The following is a 22,255-nucleotide window of genomic DNA, read 5'->3' as shown; positions in this document are numbered from 1 at the left end:
GGTAATATCTTTAACCAGGTTTGTAGCACTAACAATATTTCCTATGTATATATTATTTTTATTTAATACAGGTAATCTTTTTATTACCAAATCATATTGTGTCTCAGGAGATTACCATCAGCACTCATAAAAGCTGCAAAAGGAAAATGGAATGACGAGGAGGCATCAATCTCTGCCAATGTGAGGCTTGAGCTGCAGATTAAATATGCAAAGCTCTTAATATGTTTCAATGAGTGACTTGTTAGGTGAAAATGTATTTAAAAACATTCTACCTCCATTTTGATTCCATCACAATTTTAATCAAATGGTGGACACCATCCCTCTAATGTCAACCAAGAGTGACCTTAGAGGAAAGCCACATCGTTAAGCTGCCCATGTACTGTGTTTGGTTGGGATACCAGGGATAAGTAACTGAGTCTCTTGGTGTCCTTGTCCTTATGCAAAGAATGACCCATGGATCTTAGTGAATCCTCAAGTCTGACTTAAAAAATTGACCAGCTTCCATAATGCCCAGGAGTGGCCCACCTCAAGTGTGTGACAAGGTCTCCCTTTTCAGAAACAGCTCAGTCCCCTTGGCCCACATATAATAGATCAAGTTTGCCAAGGCTCAAGGTTTCCCCCAGTAAACTGGAACAAGGCAAAACATGGCCTTTGAAGTTGCAACCATGGATTCAACCCCAATTCTGCCACTTATTGCTCTGCCAATAAACTTTGAGGAGTCTGTTTTCTGGTCTGCAAAATGACAGTATTAATTCTTTCCTAATGCATCTGCTGTGAGAGAAAGCATTTCTATGTGTGCAGTGTGCCAGCATAGAGAAGGCTCCTGCTTTCTTTACCCTTCATCCATGTGCAGCTGCCCACATTTTACCTAGGTACACAGGGAAAGGGAAAAGTAGGTTTATACTTGTTCATATGGAAAATAATATAATAATTAGTCAGTAATAATATAAGAATAAACTGTTTCATGTATTCACAACTATAAACCTATTTTGTTTCACCCTGTATGCTGAGAAGAAAAATCAGACCACTAAAAAGTGAAGGGATCCGAGGGGAGCGGAGGAGGGATTGACATTTTATGTTCTACTCCTCTGTTTTTAAAGCCACATGTGCACTCTGCAGAAGCTGACAGAAGGAAAGCAAGTCCTGGTTGAACAAAGGCCTAACTTTCATGATACATCAAGGTTTTCCTAAAGCTTGAGTAGGTGTTCCTAAGCTTAAGTAGACCCAAATCCTATTTCAGAAACTTTCCTAGAGCCTCTTTGCCCCCAGCACTTTCATTATTCTCACTGGAACCTCTCTGCCCCCTCTGATCACCAAGACAAGTGGATGAATGAGTAGAGCAGGGAATCAAAAATTTTGCCTTGTCTTATCTGTTCCAGTTGAAGTTGCCAAGTTCAGGGCTACATCAAGTTGTGTGAAAATGGAACCAAGGCTGCCCTTGGCTAGTGCTATAGACATCTTCATACAGCAGGGTCCCATCTCAGGCTCTCCACCCTCAGACCTGCTCACTCTTCTCAAGGCTGCTATGTTAAATGTCCCCATGCTAGGTTAGATAACCCTGACATAATCTTTCTTCCACCTCTGATCCCTGCTCTCTGCTTAGAACACTCTAATTTCTCTGTCACCAGGCTTGCAGATTCACCAGGGGTCCACTTCTCCAGGAATCTTCCCTTGACCTTCACCTAGAATGTCTGAACTACTCTTGGTCCTGCAGTTGGTTCTTTGGACCCTATCTTTGTTCCTGATTCAGAGCTGGCCCTTAGTATATGCAAGGATTGATCAGACAAATGACCAGGGTTTTCCTCTCTGATCTGACTCTTTTATTACAGTGATTATTTATGCATTCTCTGTGGAAGCTCTTAGTGTAAGTTTCCAGAGAGTGGCTGAGTGAAAAAATGTCTTAAGAAAATATCACATACATGCATGGGCTGATGAATAAACATGTGTGGGGGAATGAATGAGGAGTTCTAATGGCAGGACCCTTTTCTCAGTGACTGAAGGGACAAATGGAGGCACACACAAGCCTGAACTTGGGTGCCACACAGCCTAAGTTTTCACCACAAGCAGCTGATCATGTTGGCTCCTTTTCCTCACAGGGTGGAAGCTTCGATGTGGCAGATAGAATGTTCCACAGCATAAAGAATGCATGGGAGTCAGCCTCCAGAGAGAACATGAGTGATGTCAGGGAGCTGACACCGGAGTTCTTCTACCTGCCTGAGTTTCTAACCAACTGCAATGCAGTGGAGTTTGGTGAGTGGAGCCCTGGGTGAGGCCAGCATAGGGTCTTTTTCTCACAGTTCTAACTTTGTCAGTATCTTGGCTGAGCAACTAACTATGCAGGCACCTTATAAGACCTTTGCAGTTGTGAGAGGTCTCCACTGGGTGGCAGCACCCAATGAAAAGGTGAGAGCTGGAGAAGGATGCTGGGCCCAGGCTACCAGAACTGCTCTGAGCCACAGTACTACCCATGACTTCTCCAGACCTTCATCTGTATCAAGGAGTGGCTGGGGAGCAACAGACCTTGCTAACAGCCAGGTCTGGCACTGCTCTACTGTGTGACCTGGGGCAAGACCATGACCACCTCTAATGTTGTTTCCTTCTGTGTCCCAAATATGGGTTAACTTGTATTCTGTGAGTGAGACACAGAGATGCAGTCAAGATATGTTGCTGGGTGGTATCCAAGGGCAGTTGTACAAGCACCCTGGTGACTCCTCCTTTATCTTCAGGTTTCACCCCAGGATGAACCACACCTTTTCACTGATTGCTTGAGGCTCATTTCATATCAGAAGGCCCAGTGAGCAAGTACCCTTGTGACTGTGTATATACCTTAGGAGCCTCCACTGCAAATGTCAGGATGACGTGTAGAGAGATTATGTGGGCAGAGCCTAAAGCAGGGCATGGGCAACTCTACCTAAGACAGAGATGGAATCACCCACCCTGTAAAGGACACTTATGAATGTCACCAGCACACAGCTGGGGGCCTAGAGCTCCCCTTCTTCCTTGTCCTTCTTTCTCCAAACAGCACATTCCATCATATAACTCAAATGAAGCCAGATATAGGCCTAGGGACACAGGTGAAATAATCCAGTCCCTACCCCAGGCACTAACCTCTTGTTTGCAGCCAAAATACCTGTGAAATATTTAGAACATGCTTGTTCCCAGTGAGTCTGATCCCATGGTACTTGGTGGCCTTTGCCATATTCAGGTTCTCAGATATCCATGTACACCAAGGATGAGAATGGGAAAGTGTAAAGGCCAGTTCCTATGAGGCATAGTGGTGGGGGTGGTCCAAGAAAGGAGTAAGGGAACCAGAGACAATGGAAACCAAAAGAGGGGTGACCAGCTGGCCTCATGCTGGGGCCAGGGACAGTACTCATTCTGCCTTGGAAAGGAAGGTGAGGCTCTATGCAGAATTGGCAAGGACTTAGCCTCAGAAATGGTGCACGTGCCAAAGACTGGGTGTTCCCAAGAAGGTCAAAGAAACCAGGGGTCATTGAGCACCTAATTTGTGGAGGAACTTTTTTAGGCACTAGGGATTTAGTTGGATCTCCTGGAATAGATTGCCCTGAAGGTGTTTATATTCTATGCAGAAATGGGGGAAGGGGATGGAAAATAAACACAAATAAATAAATGACATGCTGTTTGATGCTGAGAAGGTAGGAAAATGGTTTGAGAGTGACTCAGAGGGCCCTGTATTAATTCTGATCCCCAGGAAGGGCCTGCCTAAGGAGGTAACAGGTGAGCTGAGATTGAATGATGAGAAAAGCCAGGCCAGGCACAACCCTGTAGGCCACAGAGAGGAGAGGAAGGTTTTATTTCAGTTGTACCATGAAGGCTCTAGAGAGTTTAAGCAAGACTATAGCTAATGTTTGTAGAGCAACTTTCATATGCTGGAAATTATTCTAACATTATATGTATTTTCTCTTTTAATCTTTATACCAGCCATGGGAGGTAATAGGTGAGAAAAGTGAATCCCAAAGCCATTAAGCAATTTGCTCAAGGTTGTGTAGCTAATGGGCAGGAGAAAAACTCAGGCTTGAATCTACTCTGCTTTTATTAAGCACGGGTGTCCAACCTTTTGGTGTCTCTGGGCCATACTGGAAGAAGAAGAGTTATCTGGGGCCACAAGTTCAATACATTGTGACACATAATCACAAAAAATCTCAAAATGTTTTAAGGAAATTTGTGATTTTGTGTTGGGCTGCATTCACAGCCATCCTGGGCCATGTGTGGCCAGTGGGCTGCTGGTTGGACATCCCTGTGTCTGGGGAGGCTTTGTCTGAAAACCAAGTTGTCCTCACTCTAAAAATGGAGAGAGAATGTACAAATTATGGAACTGAATAAAGATTCAATAGGACTACATGTGCCAAGCACCTAGTATAGTGACCTGGCATCAAACTAGGTGCTCAAAATACAACAGCTTTCTTTTCTATTGTTATTATCTCCTTGTTTTAATACTGTATGGAAGGCACCCTGATGAGAAAGCATAGGGTGGTGGGAAAGAAATGTACAAGCAATAATGACACTACAATCATTTTATACAACTTGTAGATCAAGCACAGATACTGCCTGGGGAGTAAGGGGGTGCTTTGGGGAGGGGTCAGAGATTTAGAGGGTTAGAGAGTGGGACATTCCAGACAAAGGAAGCAAGAGGCGGTGTAGCCCATGTAGGATACAAACTGCAGCCTGATCTGCATGGAATAAGTAGTCCTGGACAGCACATTGTCACATGCCCTAATTCCTAGCCCAATTTTGGCTTCCATTTACCCAAATTCCTGCTGTTTCTCACCCCACTCAGGCTGCATGCAGGATGGGACAGCACTGGGTGATGTGCAACTCCCTCCCTGGGCTGATGAGGATCCTCAAAAATTCATCAGCCTGCACAGACAGGTGAGTTGATCATGATCATGACAAAGTGCCTAGAATCCTGAGTAAAGACCTCAGCATCACCTCAATCTCCAGGGAGACTTTCTGTGTAATTGGAGGCTACCAACAAGCACTTCTGAGGTTCTTATGTCTAGAGAGCCCAGAGAAGGGGCTGGGCTCCATGCTCCCTGTTGGAAAGAAAATGATTATGTTCTGGGCTTTTTGATAGCTACATTAGGCTTTGCCCTTATGCCAGTTTTCTGTGTAAATCTCTTCAGATTCTTGTTGGATGCCCTAAAGGGCAAATCAGTGTCCTTAGTCAGCCCTAAAGGCAGAGCCATACCCTGGGCCACATCCTGGACTCCAGCCCCCAAGAGGTCCCCAGTGGCCAAAGGATTTACTAGGATTGGGGAAGACTTGGCTTATTTTCCAGAAAGGCTCATGTGGATGGAAGGCAGAGTCCATTTTGAGATACATATGTTGGATCAAGTACCTGGGTTAGCATAAACACATGAAAATATGTTCAATATCATTAGCCATTAAGGAAATATACATTAAAATAAAATTTAAAAAAACTACAATGAAATGCTATTGCACACTCCACAAGATGGGCTAAAATTTAAATTATAAATAAAACCAAGAGTAAGTAAGAAAGAGTGTGGAAAAACCAGAATTCATCATACATTGCTGGTAGGAAAAGCAAAATAGCATAACCACTTTGAAAAAAAAAAACCAAAAACCAAAACATATTGGTAGTTTCTTATAAAGTTGAAGATGCACTTAACATATCATATCACCCAGAAATTCCACTTGTAACTATTTCCATAAGAGAAATGAAAATGGCTCCATAGAAAGTATGTACATAAAAATTCATCAGTTTTATCCATCTTAGTCAAAAAACTGAAAACAACATAAATGTTTATCAACCAGTAAAAGAACCAAATAATACATATACACCAATGGAATAGTATTTAACAATAAAAAGGAACAGATTACTAATACCTGGAGCAACATGATGACTCTCAAAAGCACTGTTTTAAGCAGAAAAAAAAAGCCCAAATCCAAAGCTATGTACTATAAAATCATATTTATATGATATTCTGTAAAAAGTAAAACTGTAGGGACAGAGCTCAGGTCACTGATTACTAAGGTCTAGAGTAGGGGTGACAGCAAAGGAGTACAGAATATTTGAGTTTATGTAAATGTACTATATTTTGATTATTGTCATGGGTACATGACTGCATACATTTGTCAGAATACATTAAACTGTATATTTAATAAAGGTGAATTTTATTGTATGTAAATTATACCTAAAAAAAAAAAAAACCTATGGAAGGTCTGACTACTAACAACAAAGCTGTGCCTTTTCTCTGTCCTGATTTATTTCCAAAACGAAAATTCTCCCCTGGTTTAACTCTGCCTTGCCTCTGAAAATTCAGTAACAGCAGTCATACCTCTTAGAGTCCACTGGTGTTTAGTACTTGGACCAGAGATAAACTTGACCTTCAGGTGGCAGCAGTCTTTTTCCCCAGATGTTTTCAGACAAGTTCTTGGCCTGGAATGAGTGAGAAAGCTCACTCTACAGGCATGGCTGCAGATGCTAATGGTGTAGTGGGGAGCCAGATAATCAAACAACCACAGAATAGTAGAGAAACTGTATCTGAAAATGCTAGAAAGGTTACACAGAGAGTGCCATGAAATATAGGTTAGAAATATGATCCAGGGAAACTGGATAGTGATGATAACAGTGGTGGGAACTCTTTTGGAGGAATGAAGATTGAATTGGAGTGAATTAGGATGTTGATGATCCATGTCAGTGAAAACATCAGAATATATACTGAAAATATTCTACTCCATAAAATCAATAAAAGTAATGGAAAAACTGTCAAAACAAATGTTTTGACCCCTGGGAATTAGCCAAAGGCTTGTAACAATCAGTGGGATGTTCCATCAAGGAAAATGCCTGAATCTTGGTGAGAATAAAAAGACTTGCAGTGTTTGTTTTTTTTAAGATTTTATTTATTTATTTTTAGAGAGGGAAGGGAGGGAGATAGAGAGAGAGAGACAGAGAAACTTCAATGTGCGGTTGCTGGGGGTTATGGCCTGCAACCCAGGCATGTACCCTGGCTGGGAATCGAACCTGGGACACTTTGGTTCCCAGCCCGCGCTCAATCCACTGAGCTACGCCAGCCAGGGCTGACTTGCAGTGTTTTAACTTGCACTATTTTCAATTCTCCTTACCAGCTCCATAGTAGCCTTGAAAACCAACAGTCTACAATCACAATAAAAACTAACAGCCTGGCAGTCACTGGTGGGGGAAGAATGGAATTGGAACTTCTTCAAAGACCTAGACCCAGAGGACTGTCATTATTTGACCTGCCTGGTGTTCCCTGAAAGACCCCACTTAGAGTCTGCCTAGTGCAAACAGCCCTTTCTTTAGCAGCATTTGTTAAAAACAATCAGAAAAAAAAACACAGTGGCTGCTAGAGGCAATAGATAATTGGCAAACAATATTTTTGGCCAACAATAAAGCTTAAGGAAAAACTGGCAAATGAGGTGTTTATAGGAGGCCTTAAAAAACTTAAAAATATTGCTGAGGACCCAGAAGGACAAATATCTGAAGGGCTGTTTTATGCATAAGGTTGTGTTCACACTCCAGAAAGACACAAAAAAGTCTTATGTTCTCACTTCAAATTGGCATTGAGGCTCAGGACAAGTAGGATTTGAAAGCAAAGGTACAGTTTCTAATTGCCTGGCTGAACATAGAAACCATGCCCTATCATGCACAGAAAGCCCTTTGGCAAAGATTGAGAGACTTACTGGTTTCAAGCATACAAAGAAATCTTTACCCACTGATCAGTTTATCATTAAACTAACAGAGTAGAGACTTCAGTGGCCACATACAACAAAAAATACAGACATTGTAGAACTAGTTCAGAAAAGTTACTAGACAAACAACCACAACAAGTCCTAGGGAGAGTGGAGAAATTGATTTCCAGAATTGCCACATCATATTACTTAAAATGCTCAATGTTCCATAAAAAGTATAAAGCAGGTAAAGAAAAAGAAAGTATGGACCATACAAAGTGGGGTGTGGTGGGGGATGCAGTCAATAAAACCATACCTGAGTAAGTCTAAACTTATTAGACAAAGACTTTACAACAGCTATTGTAAATGTTTCAAGAACTAAATAAAACCACATCTCAGTTATTAAGGTGCAGAGTGATAATTACATCTCATCAATAGAAAATATCAATAAAAAGATTAAAATTGTCGAAAGGAACCAAATAGAAATTGTGAAATTAAAAATTCCAGTAACTAAAATGAAAATTTCAGTAGAGGGAATTAATAGGTTTGAGCAGGTGGAAGAGAGAATCAGCAAACTTGAAAGATAAATCAATTAAGATGATCAAGTCTAAGAAAAAAGAAAAAATAATAAAGAAAAATAAACAGAACCTAGAGACCTGTGTACCACCATCAAGCATACACATAAGGAAGTACAAAAAAGAGAAGAGAAAAAGGGAAAGAAAGAATATTTGAGAAAATAATGTCCAAAAATATCCCAAATTTGTTGCAAAGCATTAATTTATATGTCCATAATACTAAAGAAACTCCAAGAAGGATAAACTCAGAGATCTACACTCAGGAACAACATAAACTGTTAAAAGATAAAGTCAAGAGATTCAAACTGGTGATGAATTAGGTGGAAGTTATACTCACATCCTCCCAGAACTAAATCAAAATGACAATTAATTTATGAAACAACCAACCTGAATAACTAACTAGAGAGTAGCTGAACAAAAGTCTTATAACTAAAGATATACAAAAGAAGCTACATCAAGACTGATAGAAATGGCAGAGATGTGAAAAAAGCTGGACCTGAATCTACGTACAGCAATTGAGAAACTGTAGGAATATCTCAGCTGCAAAAGTTGCTCCTAAGAAGTGAGGTGCCCCAACTCCATGCAGAGCTCCCCAAACCAGAACACTAGTGCTAGGAAGAGAAGACTATATAGTATCTTGCTGTGAAAATCAGTGAAGATTCTGTCTGCCAGTGTGAGGCAGAAAGTGCTAAACACTCAGGCACTCTTTTAAAAGCCTAACACAAAAAAAGTGTGTTTGCAGACACTCATCCTGGGCTCCAGCCCAGGGAAGGCAGTTCAGAGTAGACTGGAGTCATGCAGGGAAAGAATGGATAGTGTGGCTCTGGATATACAGCTGAAGGGACAGCCACCATTGTCTCTGTGCTGAGACCCTCTCCCACACTGCCCACAGATGCCATCAATCCTGAGTTGACCACTCCCCTCTATATTAATTCAGCCTGGGAGGGAATGCACTATTCCCACCATCCTACCAGTTGTCCTGCCTACCATACTTGTGCCCAGCAGAGGAATCAGCTAGCTGTAGCCAGTCTGGGCTTGTTGCAGTCTTTCTTGGAATGTTCTCAAGGAAGTCCAAGAAGACTCAGGGGTTGTCAGAGATGCATAGAGAGAAACTGAATGGAGCAGCTTTAGGGAAGGGCTGTTCCTCCTTCTTCCCCAGTGCCCAATCAGCACCACACTTTCTTCCCACAGCATTGGCCTGGGCAGATGCACTAGCCCCACCCTTGCTACTACCTGTGGCTCTGCCCTGCCAAGCTCGAAACATTCAGAGGAGTCTCCTAACTGCAGCCAGAGTGGGCCCAGACAATCTTTCTTGGAAGGCTCTCAAAGAGGTCTGGGCAGACTCAGGAGCTGTGGAAGACACAGGGAGAGACTGAGTTGTGTGGCTTTTAGGCAAGAACCATTTTTTTCTGTGTGACCCAACTGGCACCATCATTCCTATGCAGAGCCCTCCCCCAACATGGCCAAATCTTAATGTTTAGCTTGATGAACTTCACTGGCCTCATCCTGATGACTCCCTGCGACCCAGCCCCGAAGGTTCACAGGCCCCAGGCAGGTGACAGCTGGCCTTGATGAACTAACTCTGAGAGATTTGCTAACTGGCCTCAGATTCAGTACTGGTGCCAAGTTTGAATCTGTATCAATCTTCTGAACACCACTCTCACCTACTAGGTAACACACTGAGAACTTACCTCAGGCAACTCTTTTAGTGACTGACCCTAACAGAGAGCCGGCAGTCAGAGATGGATCTCAGGGTGTTTTGAGCCTTTTCTTATACTTCTCCAGGCTGGGTACTGGTAGAAGCTGAACTTCTCCTATACACACCTAGGCTCAGCAGAGGCAGCCACCGAGCATGATTTGGTTTATAGATCCAAACAGGTAGCCCAGGGCCAGTCACAGACAGTATCTGACGTTCACCTGTACCAGAGTCCCTTTGGAGAGGCTTTAGGACCAACACACCTGGTGGCTGGGTTTAGACCACATCAGAGCATGACCCAATTAGCTCCCCAAATGGCATACTCAAGTGAGGTCTTGCCAGGCTCCAGAGCCTGCAGGGGCAAATTTCATTTTGTGGGGTCAGCCCTTGCGTAGGAGCTCATACACTGTGAGTGGGGGAAATTCTCACAGTGAGCCAGCCTAAGAGTCAATCCCATGGACGGGCCAACAGCATTCAAAACTGAACTACAATGCGTGTGCTCACATAGCCCACATAAGAGACATTCCTGCAGCACCTAAATCAAATGATCAGGTAACTGTTCCTCTGGACCACACAGGATGTGAACTACATAAAGCCACCTTAACAAGACTGGGAGACATAGAAGATTACCCAGTATGCAGAAACAAATACAGAAAGGCAGCCAAAATTGAAAGACAAAGAAACATGCTCCAAATGAAGAACAAGAGAAATTACCATAAATAAATAAATACATTAAATGAAGGCAAACAATTTACCAGACTTAGAGTTCAGAACAATGGTTATAAGAGGTTCAAGAAACTTAGAAAAAGAATGCATGAACTTAGTAAGAACTTTAAAAAAGAGATAGCAAACATAAAAGAGGGAATAGAAATCATAAAAAAGAATTAATCAGAAATGAAAAATTCAATATATGAAATGAAGAATACACTAGATGGAATAAAAATAGATTAGATAAAACAGGATTAAATCAGTGATTTGGAAGATAAGATAGCAGAAAACATCCACTCAGAGCAGCAAAAAGAAAACAATAAAAAAGTAAGGATGGTTTAAGCCATCTCTGGGACAACATCAAGCATAACAACATCCCCATCATAGGGGTACAAGAAGGAGAAAAGAAAGAACAAGAGATTGAGAACCTAATGACTAAAAAGTTTCCTAACCTGGTGAAGAAAAAAGGCACACAATTCCAGGAAGTGCCAACAACCCTAAACAAGATGAACCCAAAGAGGCCCACACTAAGACACATTAAAATTAAAATGGCAAAGGTTAAGAACAAAACAAAACAAATGAAAGAATCTTAATCAGCAAGAACAAGATGTTTAGTTAAAGACAGGAAGATCACACAAAGCAGCTTATTTTCAATAGAAACATTTCAGACCAGAAAAGACTGGTACAAAATAAACTGATGAAAAGCAAGGACAAACAACCAAGAATACTCTAACCAGGAAGGCTATCATTTAAAATTGAAGGAGAAATAAAGAGCTTCCTAGATAACAAAAAGCTAAAGTTCATTACCACCAACCCGATATTATAAGAAATACTAATGTAAGAAGAAATAAGAAAAAGAAAAACATAAAATGTATAATGGGAATAAATATGTACCCATCAACAGTCACTTTAAATGTAAAAGAATTAAATGCTCTGATCAAAGGACATAGGATAGCTGATTATATAAGAAAACAAGACCCATATCCTATATACTATTTTGTCTACAAAAGATCAAATACACTCAGATAAAAAGAAATACACAAGACTGAAAAGAAATGGATGGAAATGAAAAAAATTAAAAAGCTGGGGTAGCAATACATAAATCAGAGAAAATAAACTTTAAAACAAACCCCATAATAAGAGAAGAAGAAAAACATTACAGAATGATAAAGAGATCAATTCAACAAAAGGACATAACCCTTATAAACATTTATGCACCCAAAATAGAACCACCTAAATATACAAAGCAAATATTGATGGACATAAAGTGAGAGACTGACAATATACCAGTAAAAATAAATGACTTTAATGCTCCATTGAGATCAATAGATAGGTTTTTCAGACAGAAAATCAACAAACAGTGGCCTTAATGACACACTAGACCAGCTTAATTTAAATAATATTTTAGAGCATATCATTCCAAAGCAGCAGAATATACATTCTTTTCAAGTGCACATGGAATATTTTCCAATATAGGACACACCTCAATGAATTTAAAAAGACTGAAATCATATCAAACATCTTCTCTGACCATAATGATATGAAACAAAAAATTATTTACAAGAAAAAAACTTAAAAACACAAAACACATGAAGGCTAAAAACATGTTACTAAAACAATGAATGAGTTAACAGTGAGGTCAAGGAACAAATCAAGAGATACCTTGGAAGAAATGAAAATGAAAACACAACCCCAAAATCTGTGGCACAGTAAAATCAGTTCTATGAGGGAGATTTATGCAATACAGGACTACCTCAAGGAATGAGAAAACTCTCAAATAAATAAGCTCTTCTTACACCTAAAGGAACTAGAAAAACAACAACAACAACAAGCCCAAAGTGAGTGAAAGGAAAGAAATATAAAGTAAAATGAGAAATAAATTAAATAAAGTCTAAAAACAATACAAAGTTCAATTGAACAAATAGCATGGTTTTCTTTAAAGATAAACAAGGTTGATAAAACTTTAACCAGGCTCATCAAGAAAAAAAAGGGAGGACACAAATAAATAAAATCAGAAATGAAGATGAGAAGTAACAAATGACACTACAGAAATAAACAGGATTATAAGAAAATATTATGAACAAGGATACACCAACAAATTGGAGAAGCTTAAAGAAATGGACACATTTACAGAAGCATGAACTCTTCCTAGAGTGAATCAAGAAGAAACAGAAAATCTTAACAGATCAATTATAACCAATGAAATCAATTCAGTAATAAAAAAAAAAACTCCAATCAAACAAACACCTGGGATAAGATGGTTTAACATGGATAATTTTACCAAACATTCAAAGAAGAACAAACACCTACTCTTCTCAAGACTTTCTTAAAAAATTAAGGGGAGGAAAAACTTCCAACATCACTTCATGATGCCAGCATAATCCTGATACCAAAACCAGACAAAGACACTACAAAGGAAGAAAATTATAGGCCAATATCCCTGATGAACATAAATGCAAAACTCCTCAACAAGATACTCAGCAATACATTAATAAGCTTATATGCCATGATCAGGTGGACTTTATTCATGAGATACAACATTGTTTCAATATCTGCAAATCACTTAACATGATACACCACATAAACAAAATTAAGGCTAAAAATCATATGATCATATCAATCAATTCAGGAAAAGCATTTGACAAAATTCAGCACCTATTTATGATAAAAACTCTCAGCAATGTAGGAATAAAGGGAACAAACCTTAACATAATAAAGGCAATATGACAAACCCACAGCCAACATCATACTCAGTATGAAGAAACTGAAAGTGTTTCACTAGAGATAAGGAAAAATACAGGGATGTCTGGTTTCACCATTCTTACTTAACATACAACAGGAAGTACTAGCCATAGCTATCAAATAAGAAGAAGAAATAAACAGTATCTAAATTGGAAATAAGGAAGTAAAGCTGTCATTACTTGCAGGTCACATACATAGAGAGCCCCCCCCTCAAGAGTCCACCAAAAAATTACTAGAACTGGTAAATGAACTCAAAGTAGAAGGATAAATATTCAGAAATTGTTGTGCTTTCTTTTAAAAAAGGTTTTATTTATTTATTTTTTTAGGGAGGGAGATAGATAGAGAGAGAGAGAGAGAGAGAAACATCAATGTGTGGTTGCTGGGGGTTATGGCCTGCAACCCAGGAATGTACCCTGGCTGGGAATCGAACCTGGGACACTTTGGTTCCCAGCCCACGCTCAATCCACTGAGGTATGCCAGCTGGGGCGAAATTGTTGTGCTTTTATACACCAAAAATGAACTATCAGAAAGGGAAACTAAGAAAACTCACTTAGAATTGCATCCAAAAAATACCTAGGAATAAATTTCACCAAGGTAAAAGACCTGTACTCAGAAAATTAAAACACTGAAAAAAAAATGTAGAAGATACAAATAAGTAGAACATATACTGTGTGTATGAATGGGAAGAATTAATATCATTAAAATGTCCATATTACCCAAAGCAATCTATAGATTCAACAAAATTTTAATTAAAAATACTAATGGCCTTATTTACAGGACTGGAACTAATAATCCATAAGTTTATATAGAATCACAAAAGACCCTGAATAGCCATAGCAATCTTGAGAAAGAAGTACAAATTTGGATGTATCATGCTACCAGATATCAAACTATACTACAAGGTTATAGTAATCAAAACAGCATGGTACTGGCCTAAAAACAGACACAAACACCAATAGAACAAAATAGAGAGCCCAGAAATAAATCCACACCTAATTGGTCAATTAATATATACCAAAAGAGGCAAGAACATACAATGAGATAAAAACAGTCTAGTCAATAAATGGTATTGGAAAAATTAGACAAATACATGCAAAAATAAAACTAGATGACTTTCTTACACCATATACAAGAATAAAGTCAAAATAAATTGAAGACTGAAATGTAAGAGACTCAAACTCCAAAACTCCTATAAGAAAACTTAGGTAGTAAAATCTCTGCCATTTTTCTTAGGAATATTTTTCTGAAATATTCCCTCAGGAATGGGAAAAAATAGAAAAACTAACAAATGGGACTACATCAAACTAAAAAAAATTATTTTATTTTTAGAGATATTTAAACTTTTACTTATTCTTAGAGAGAGGGAAAAGGAGGGAGAAAGGGAGAGAAACATCAATTTGTTGCCTCTCATACATGCCCTTACAGGGGAAATAGGACCACAACCCAGGCCCATGCCCTGACTGGGAATCAAACCAGTGATTTTTCACTTTGTAAGATGATGCCCAACCAACTGGACTACATCAGTCAGAAAGCAAACTAAAAAGCTTTTGCACAACAAAGGAAACCATCAACAAAATGAAATGACAACCCACTGAATGAGAGAACATATTCGCCAATGATACATCTGATAAGGACATTAATATCCAAATTTTATAAACAACTCATACAATTCAACACCAAAAAGCAAACAATCTAATGTAAAAGTGGGCAGAGGTTTGAACAGACCTTCTCCAAAGATGACATACAGATAACCTATAAACATATGGAAGGAACTCATTCACTAATCATCATAGAAATACAAATTAAGACCACAATGAAATATAACCTCACACCTGCCAGAATGACTATTATCAATAAATCAACCAGCAACAAATGTTGGCAATGCTGTGGAGAAAAGGGAACCTTTGAGCATTGTTAGTGAGAATGCATATTGGTGCAGCTACTATGGAAAACAGTATGGACATCCCTCAAAAAATTAAAAATAGAACTTCCTTATGAACCAGCAATTCCAGTTCCAGGTATAAGTTTGAAGAAATCCCAAACAGTAATTTGAAAGGATATATGCACCATTATGTTCATTGCAGTGTTATTTACAATAGCCAAGTTATGGAAGCAACCCAAGTTCCCATCAATAGACAAATAGATAAAAAATAAAAAACCTGTAGTACATATATACAATAGAATATTACTCCACCATAAAAAAAAGAAATTTTACCATTTACAACAGTATTGATGGACCTACAGTGTTTCAGGCTAAATGAAGTAAGTCAGACAGTAAAAGACAAATACTTCATGATTTCGATTACACAGGATCTAGCAGAAGTAACACCTGTGTGAGTGTGGTTGGTAGGGTAACAATATGAGTGTAATAATTTATAGTTTTAATGTGAACAATTCACCTAAAATGTCATATGGTGTGCTTGATTGTGATATTGTTATGTTACAGAATTACATGATCATGATTTTGTAATATAAAAAGGGTATTATTTGTTCCAGACCTTGTATGTGTAATCTAATAAGCAAAATAAACAAACAAAATAGAAACAGACTCATAGATACAGAAAACATTTTGACAATTTCTAGAAGGGAGAGGGGTTGGGAGGTTGGGTGAAAATGTGAAGGGATGAAGAACTACAAATTGATACAAAATGTCATGGGGATATAAAGTACAGACAGCAGAGGGAATATAGTCAATAGTATTGTAATAACTATGTATGATACCAGGCGGGTACTTGAAATATTGGGGGAATATTTTGCAGAGTATATGATTATCTAACCAATATGCTGTACACATGAATGTAGTACAAAATAATATTAAATGTAATCTGTAGTTGAAAAATAAAGTTTAAAAAGAGATAAAGTCAAAGCAAGAATTTTGAAAACAACAAGAGTGAAGTCATCACCTAAAATTTATCTTCAATAAGATTAACAGTTAATATTGTTTTAGAAACCAGGAGTCCAGAAGGCAGTTGCATGACATATTGAAAGTGCTAAAAGAATGCAACCATGAATTCTATGTCAAGCAAAACATATTCTTCAAAACTGAAGAAGAAATTTATTAAGACATTCCCAGATAAATAAAACAGAGAATTTATCACTAGCAGGCGTGCTGTGTGTAAAATATTAAAGGCAGTTATTCATCCTGAAAAAAGGGCACTAGACAATAAGTCAAATACACATAAAAATAAAGGAAGTGAATGACAATAAGGAAATGGAGAGCATAGGATGGGTAACAAAAATTCTGGTTGTGAAGGAGAGAATGAAGAGAGAATAGTACCTGGATGAGATGACAGTTTAAGGAAATGTTAAGGCTTTGTATCTAAATGTTTAAAAAGCATGTTTAAGAGACAGTGGGAAAGGGATATTGAATATAAAAAAGGATTAATAACTTCATGAGAAAGCAGGAGGATTTGGAATTGAAATCAAAAGTAGAGGGTTAAACTTTGTGTAAGAAGTGGGATAGCTTCTTGATTTAAACAGGAGGGAAGGAAATCAGCAAGTAACAGATGAGGGTAGGTTTATGTGTTTTCAGGAAGATGTATGAGTTCCTAATTGGCTTCTATTTTTCTCTATAAAGTGGAAGGTATGGTTAACTGCTGAAAGTGGACCGACTGCCAGGGTCAGAATTGAGGAGATTACAGGAAATGGGAAATAGTCATGTGAAACAATTTAGCATGAGTTGACCAGAGAAACATATCTGGGTTATCTGGCAATGCTCATTGTCCATTTGAGATCAATGACCCAAAATTATAGATTGTTCAATGTTCCCACTTGTGTGATGTGGGAACATCAGCTGCTTCAGCTGCTCTGGTATAGGCATGAAAACAGAAAATATTTGAATTTACTCAGAATGTTATAAAAGATGGAAGTACATATGATTCATAAAATGAGATATTGGCCATAGTGTTATTGAAATATTAGCCCACTAAATTTGAGCTGGATCAAGATGTTGCTAAAGACTGGAAAGTGTTGATAGATTAACAACTAAAATAAGTAGAGGGGCAAGGGACTGTATGTACTAATAAAGTGGAAGAATAATTTTAGAAAGCAGTTAAACAACCAGCAAAGTGAAGATGTGGCTTTCACCAATGGAATGATTGAATGAGTGATTTTGAAGAAAAGTAGTTGCAGATACTGGCATGGGTGAAGGTGTGTCTATGGGAGTGCATGACTAGGTTGAATGGAGGTAAAAGTCATTGTAGAAATGAAGCTTAAGAAATTCAAAGGTGAGAGAGTGAAATCACTAAGAATGTTGCATTTTTCATGCCAGCCAAAAAAAGGTGGTGCTAATGAGCAGAGACAGCACACATAAAACCCCAAGCCATGCCCCGTACCTAGTGGGTGCTCAGTGTAATCACTGTGGCTAATACTACATGGAGATAACCATGCACCAGGCATGAACTAATCTGCCCATAAACCCATAAAGAAGGTACAATTATTGTCCCTATTTTGCAGATGAAGAAACTGAGGAACAGAGATGTTAAGAAACATAAGTCACAGTGCTAGGGTCCAGTCCTCTCCAGAGTATGTTCTCCTAACTGTAACATTTAGTCTCAGCCACCCAACATTCTCTGATTAGGATCAGCTCTCATTTCTTCTGCATCAGATCTCAGCAGGACCCCAAGAATTTATTTTCAGTCTGGACTCTTCCCTTTGGCTGTCATTTCTTTTAGATATTCTGGCCCTCGTGGTTATTTTATGGAGTCGATGAGCTAGGGTAGTGGGAACAGTCAGATCTGTTTTGCCACTAGCTGAGGGCAGGAACTGGGTATCCTTGGGTGTCCTGCACATCTGCCCACTTAGAACTCATCAAGTCCAGGGAGACATCACTCATTCCCTGTGCAGAGTCAGGAACCATTTGCCCTTCCTGATATGTGCAGTGAGTCTCCGAGAAGCCTGCATTTTACATGCTCTTTGGGTTTTTGTTCCAGGCTTTGGAAAGTGACTTCGTCAGTGCCAACCTCCACAACTGGATAGACCTCATTTTTGGGTATAAGCAGCAAGGATCAGCAGCAGTGGAGGCTGTTAATACCTTCCACCCCTACTTCTATGGTGACAAAATGGACCTCAACAGCATCAGTGACCCCCTGATCAGGAACACCATCTTGGGGTTTGTCAGCAACTTTGGACAGGTTCCCAAACAGGTACAGTATGCCATATCCTTTGTCTTCCTTTATCAAGTAAATGAGCTTGGAGTGGGGACAGGGGAAAGAGAGCGAGAGCAAGAGTGAGAGCAAGAGCGAGAGTGAAAGTGAGCGAGCGAGACAGAGAGAGAGAGAGAGAACTTGCCCCTAGGATGGGAGCAAGAGAGAGGACTGAATAGGCAAAATGGTCTCTGTTCATCTGCCTGCACCTTCAATATCAAAGCTAACCCTCGGTCATCATCAGGTGTTGATGAAAGTAATGACATTATTCATGATAATGATGAAGACTACATCCATCTCTGATGTACTTGATGACAGTATGATAAATCCACAGGATGTAATCCTTAATATATATCCACCCTCTAGAGTTGTTGTGAAGATCAAATGAGTGAAGATATGAAGTACTCAAAAGTACCTGAAATATGATTAGCACTCAACAAATGTTAGTTACTAGTGTGGTTACCTCATTGAATCCTCTCATAAGCTCTGTGTAAAAATAATTACTCTTTTATAGATGAGGAAACTGAGGCTCAAATAGGCTCAATAAATAATTTTCCCACAATTGAATCATTAGCTGGGAACAGAAGTAGAGCTTCAGCCATATCTGGCTGACCAGCAAATCCATGTCATACTGCCCCCATGGGAGAACACTTCAGTTCTGCCCCCCTTGGGCCCCTGGTGAAATCACAGGGATCTCACATGAGCCTATTGCTGGCTCCATTCCCTGTCAGGATAGTCATGTAGCAATATGAGGCTATACATTCATGTTGACACTCTGATGAATGGTGTGCAGAAGAGTTGAATATTTACTTAAATGATTCTGGCTCTGTTGATCCTCAAACTTGAGTTTAGTGTAGAGGAATTTTATCTGTGGCACAGCCATCTGCATTTAGAAGCATAACCCCCCCAGCTGGTGTCCCAGCCTGGGCAATCAGGAGTTACACTGAGAAATGAATGCATAAGACCGGCCAATTCCAGGACCATCCTAGGCAACAGCCTTTCTTGCATGAGAAGTGGACAGGATCAACTCAGTTAATGCAAAACTGGTAACATCTTTTCTGCCTGGTCTTAGGTGACATGCTTGTGTTTACTTAGCTGTCATAAGGGGACTATGGAAGGTCCAAGTCCTGAGGGTGACTTAAAGAATAGATGGCACATTTGAATGTGGGTTTTCTCAGGGAAGGCTTGGTAGAAAGGAGAGAATTTTAGGAAAGAAGTTTGGGCAGCCTAATGGTTTTATTTATTTCATTTTAAAGGTAGAATAATACAAATAAAGCAAGTAAATGATTCAAAACAGTAGTCACTACCATCTGTGTACTGCGTTATATAATCACAACCCTGTTCATAAGGAAAAATATTTTCACATCATGTGATAATAGAGAACACAGAATTTTAGATTCTGATTTCACTTAATGATATATCATGTAAGCTGTTAAAAATATTTATAAATAATTATCAGAATTAGAATTCTCCAAGTGGTCCCATCCTGAAGACAAAGTTAAAGTGGTTCAGCCCTTGGCTGGTGTGGCTCAGTGATTGAGGGCTGGCCTGCAAACCAAAGGGTTGCCGGTTCAACTCCCAGTCAGGTCACATGCCTCGGTTGTGGGCCAGGTCCCCAGTTGGGGGCATGCAAGAGGCAACCATACATTGATGTTTCTCTCCCTCTCTTTCTCCTTCCCTTCCCCTTTCTCTAAAGGTAAAATAAATAAAATCTTTTTTAAAAATGGTGTAGTACTGTGTACCGTTCCATCAAGAGGTTGTGCCTGCCAAAGGTGTGATGGTTACTCAGTGCTATCGTCATTCTGCTGTGCAAGGGAATGTTCTTTACCTAATGCTCATGTAAAGATCATCACTCTGATTTCTGTTTCTATTGCCACCCACCTAGCTTTACTAGGTAATCAGCATGTAATAGAAGACTGTAACTGAACCAAGGCTGTTCTGAGGCCCCCAGCTACCCACAGAGCCCTGCCTCTGCCTGAGTGCCCAGCTGAGGCCAGCTCCCACCTCAGCCCCTCCATTATGGTACCTAGGAATGCGCCCACTGACTAAGGAAAGCATCCTATCAGGAACTCAGTCATGAAGTGAGGGAATATGGAGGACTAGAGCTAGCCTCTCCCACCCTCTATTGCCTAGCAGCAAGGATTCTGCCAGGCAGCACAGACTTCACTTCCTCCTTTGCCTGGTTATGCAAAAAGTTTGGCATTAGGGACAATTTGACAATAGAGATCTATGAAAAATAAAAATAAGAAAGGCCTCTGATGGGGTTTGCCTGTGCTCTTTGAAATACTTTAATAGAAGCTATTAAAGAATTCTGCATCAGATGGACACAGCTGCAGAAAGTGTATAAGGAAAGGGAAAATGTGAGAAACAGTATCAGCGAATGAAGAAAGACATTGATCTGGGATGAGGAGAGGGCCATTCTGACCCCATAATATGAAAGACAACTGTTCTGGGGACCAGAGGCTCCTCAGTGAGGTCATGCTTTTCCCAAGCAGCTTGGTTAAGAAGACAAATTTGGCAGCCAGGAAAGTAATGCCTGCCAATCCTACACTGTGACCTTGAGCAACTAGTTGCCCCTCTCTGATCCCCAAGCCTTTCATCTCGACGTCCAAGGGTTTAACCAGATGGTTCTGTTTATGCTGATTATGTCCACCCAGGTCAGGAACAAGCCCAGCCTAGGCAGCACCCAGAGCAGAGGGCAGCTGCAACTTGCACGCACACAACTCCTCTGACTGTCTGCCTGTCTGCCTATCTGTGTGCCCCTGAGGGTCTGTGCATGTATGCCTGTCATCTTGTCTTTCCAGCTCTTTACTAAACCCCACCCAGCCAGGACAGCTGCGGGGAAGCCTTCATCTGGAAAGGATGTTTCCACACCTTTGAGCCTGCCCAGCCACCCACAGCCCTTTTTCTATAGCCTACAGTCACTGCGACCCTCCCAGGTTACAGTCAAAGGTGAGTATCTGGCCCTGTTTAGTTTGGCTCTCTGCTCCAGAGTTTCCCGTCAGATTCCTCTGGAGCTTCAGGGGCACAGACTTTGGCAGGGGCTTGGGGTCCAACTGTGTATCTAGGCCTGGAAGGAATCTGGGAAGGCCTCTGCTCTGACAGTGTCCAGGATGAATTTTATCACACCCTGTGTGTCTATCTGAGACACACATATACAACCCCCTATTTCTCTTTCTCTTATTTTTCTTTCTCTCCATTTCATGCACACATACATCTGTCCTTACCTTCAAAGCTGAATGGTGAAGTCCCAGGTTTCTCAAGGGAGGGCTGCAGCCTCCTGTGCTTGATACCTGAAGTCTCTGCTTCTCCTGAGTACCTAGGTGGGCCTGCAGCCAGTTAACAAGAGTATGTGTCCTTGGGAAGATAGCCTGGGTGTGAGTTCCAGCCCTGTCACTTCCTAGAGAAGCTGTAGGTGGGTGAATTCTGACATCTGTGACACCCTGAGGTGTGCACTGAATTTGGAAAATCCCATTGCATAGGACATTCTGGTTCTGAGCAGTGTAAAGTCAAGTTTGTTGTAGTTTTTTGCTCTGAAGTCCAAGAACAGTGTCCTTGGCACATCCAGCCCTGTTAGACATGGTGCCTGTGAAGGGCAGGAAGGACAGAACCTCCCAAGGCTCCCATGGTTTTGTGCCATCTGCCTCTACAACCTTGTCCCCTGCTTCCTTATCATCATCTCTTAAGAGACACTGAAGACCCACATGGCCACACAC

At 40.1% G+C, this 22,255-nt stretch overlaps 1 protein-coding gene across 1 annotated transcript in view; it reads left to right on the top strand.

The window, feature by feature from the left end:
* WDFY4 (WDFY family member 4) overlaps nt 1–22,255 on the top strand; it is a 324,491-nt gene that overhangs the window by 289,038 nt on the left and 13,198 nt on the right. Inside the window, 4 exon segments of the mRNA XM_028512450.2 lie at nt 2,097–2,250; nt 4,799–4,890; nt 18,327–18,539; nt 21,344–21,491. Of these exon segments, the coding sequence (XP_028368251.1) occupies nt 2,097–2,250; nt 4,799–4,890; nt 18,327–18,539; nt 21,344–21,491 (607 nt within the window).

This window comes from Phyllostomus discolor, chromosome 5, assembly GCF_004126475.2.
Source record: "Phyllostomus discolor isolate MPI-MPIP mPhyDis1 chromosome 5, mPhyDis1.pri.v3, whole genome shotgun sequence".
Classification (NCBI taxonomy): Eukaryota; Metazoa; Chordata; class Mammalia; order Chiroptera; family Phyllostomidae; genus Phyllostomus; species Phyllostomus discolor.
The sequence above is the reverse complement of the archived record's forward strand: the minus strand, read 5'-3'. Positions and strand labels throughout refer to the sequence as shown.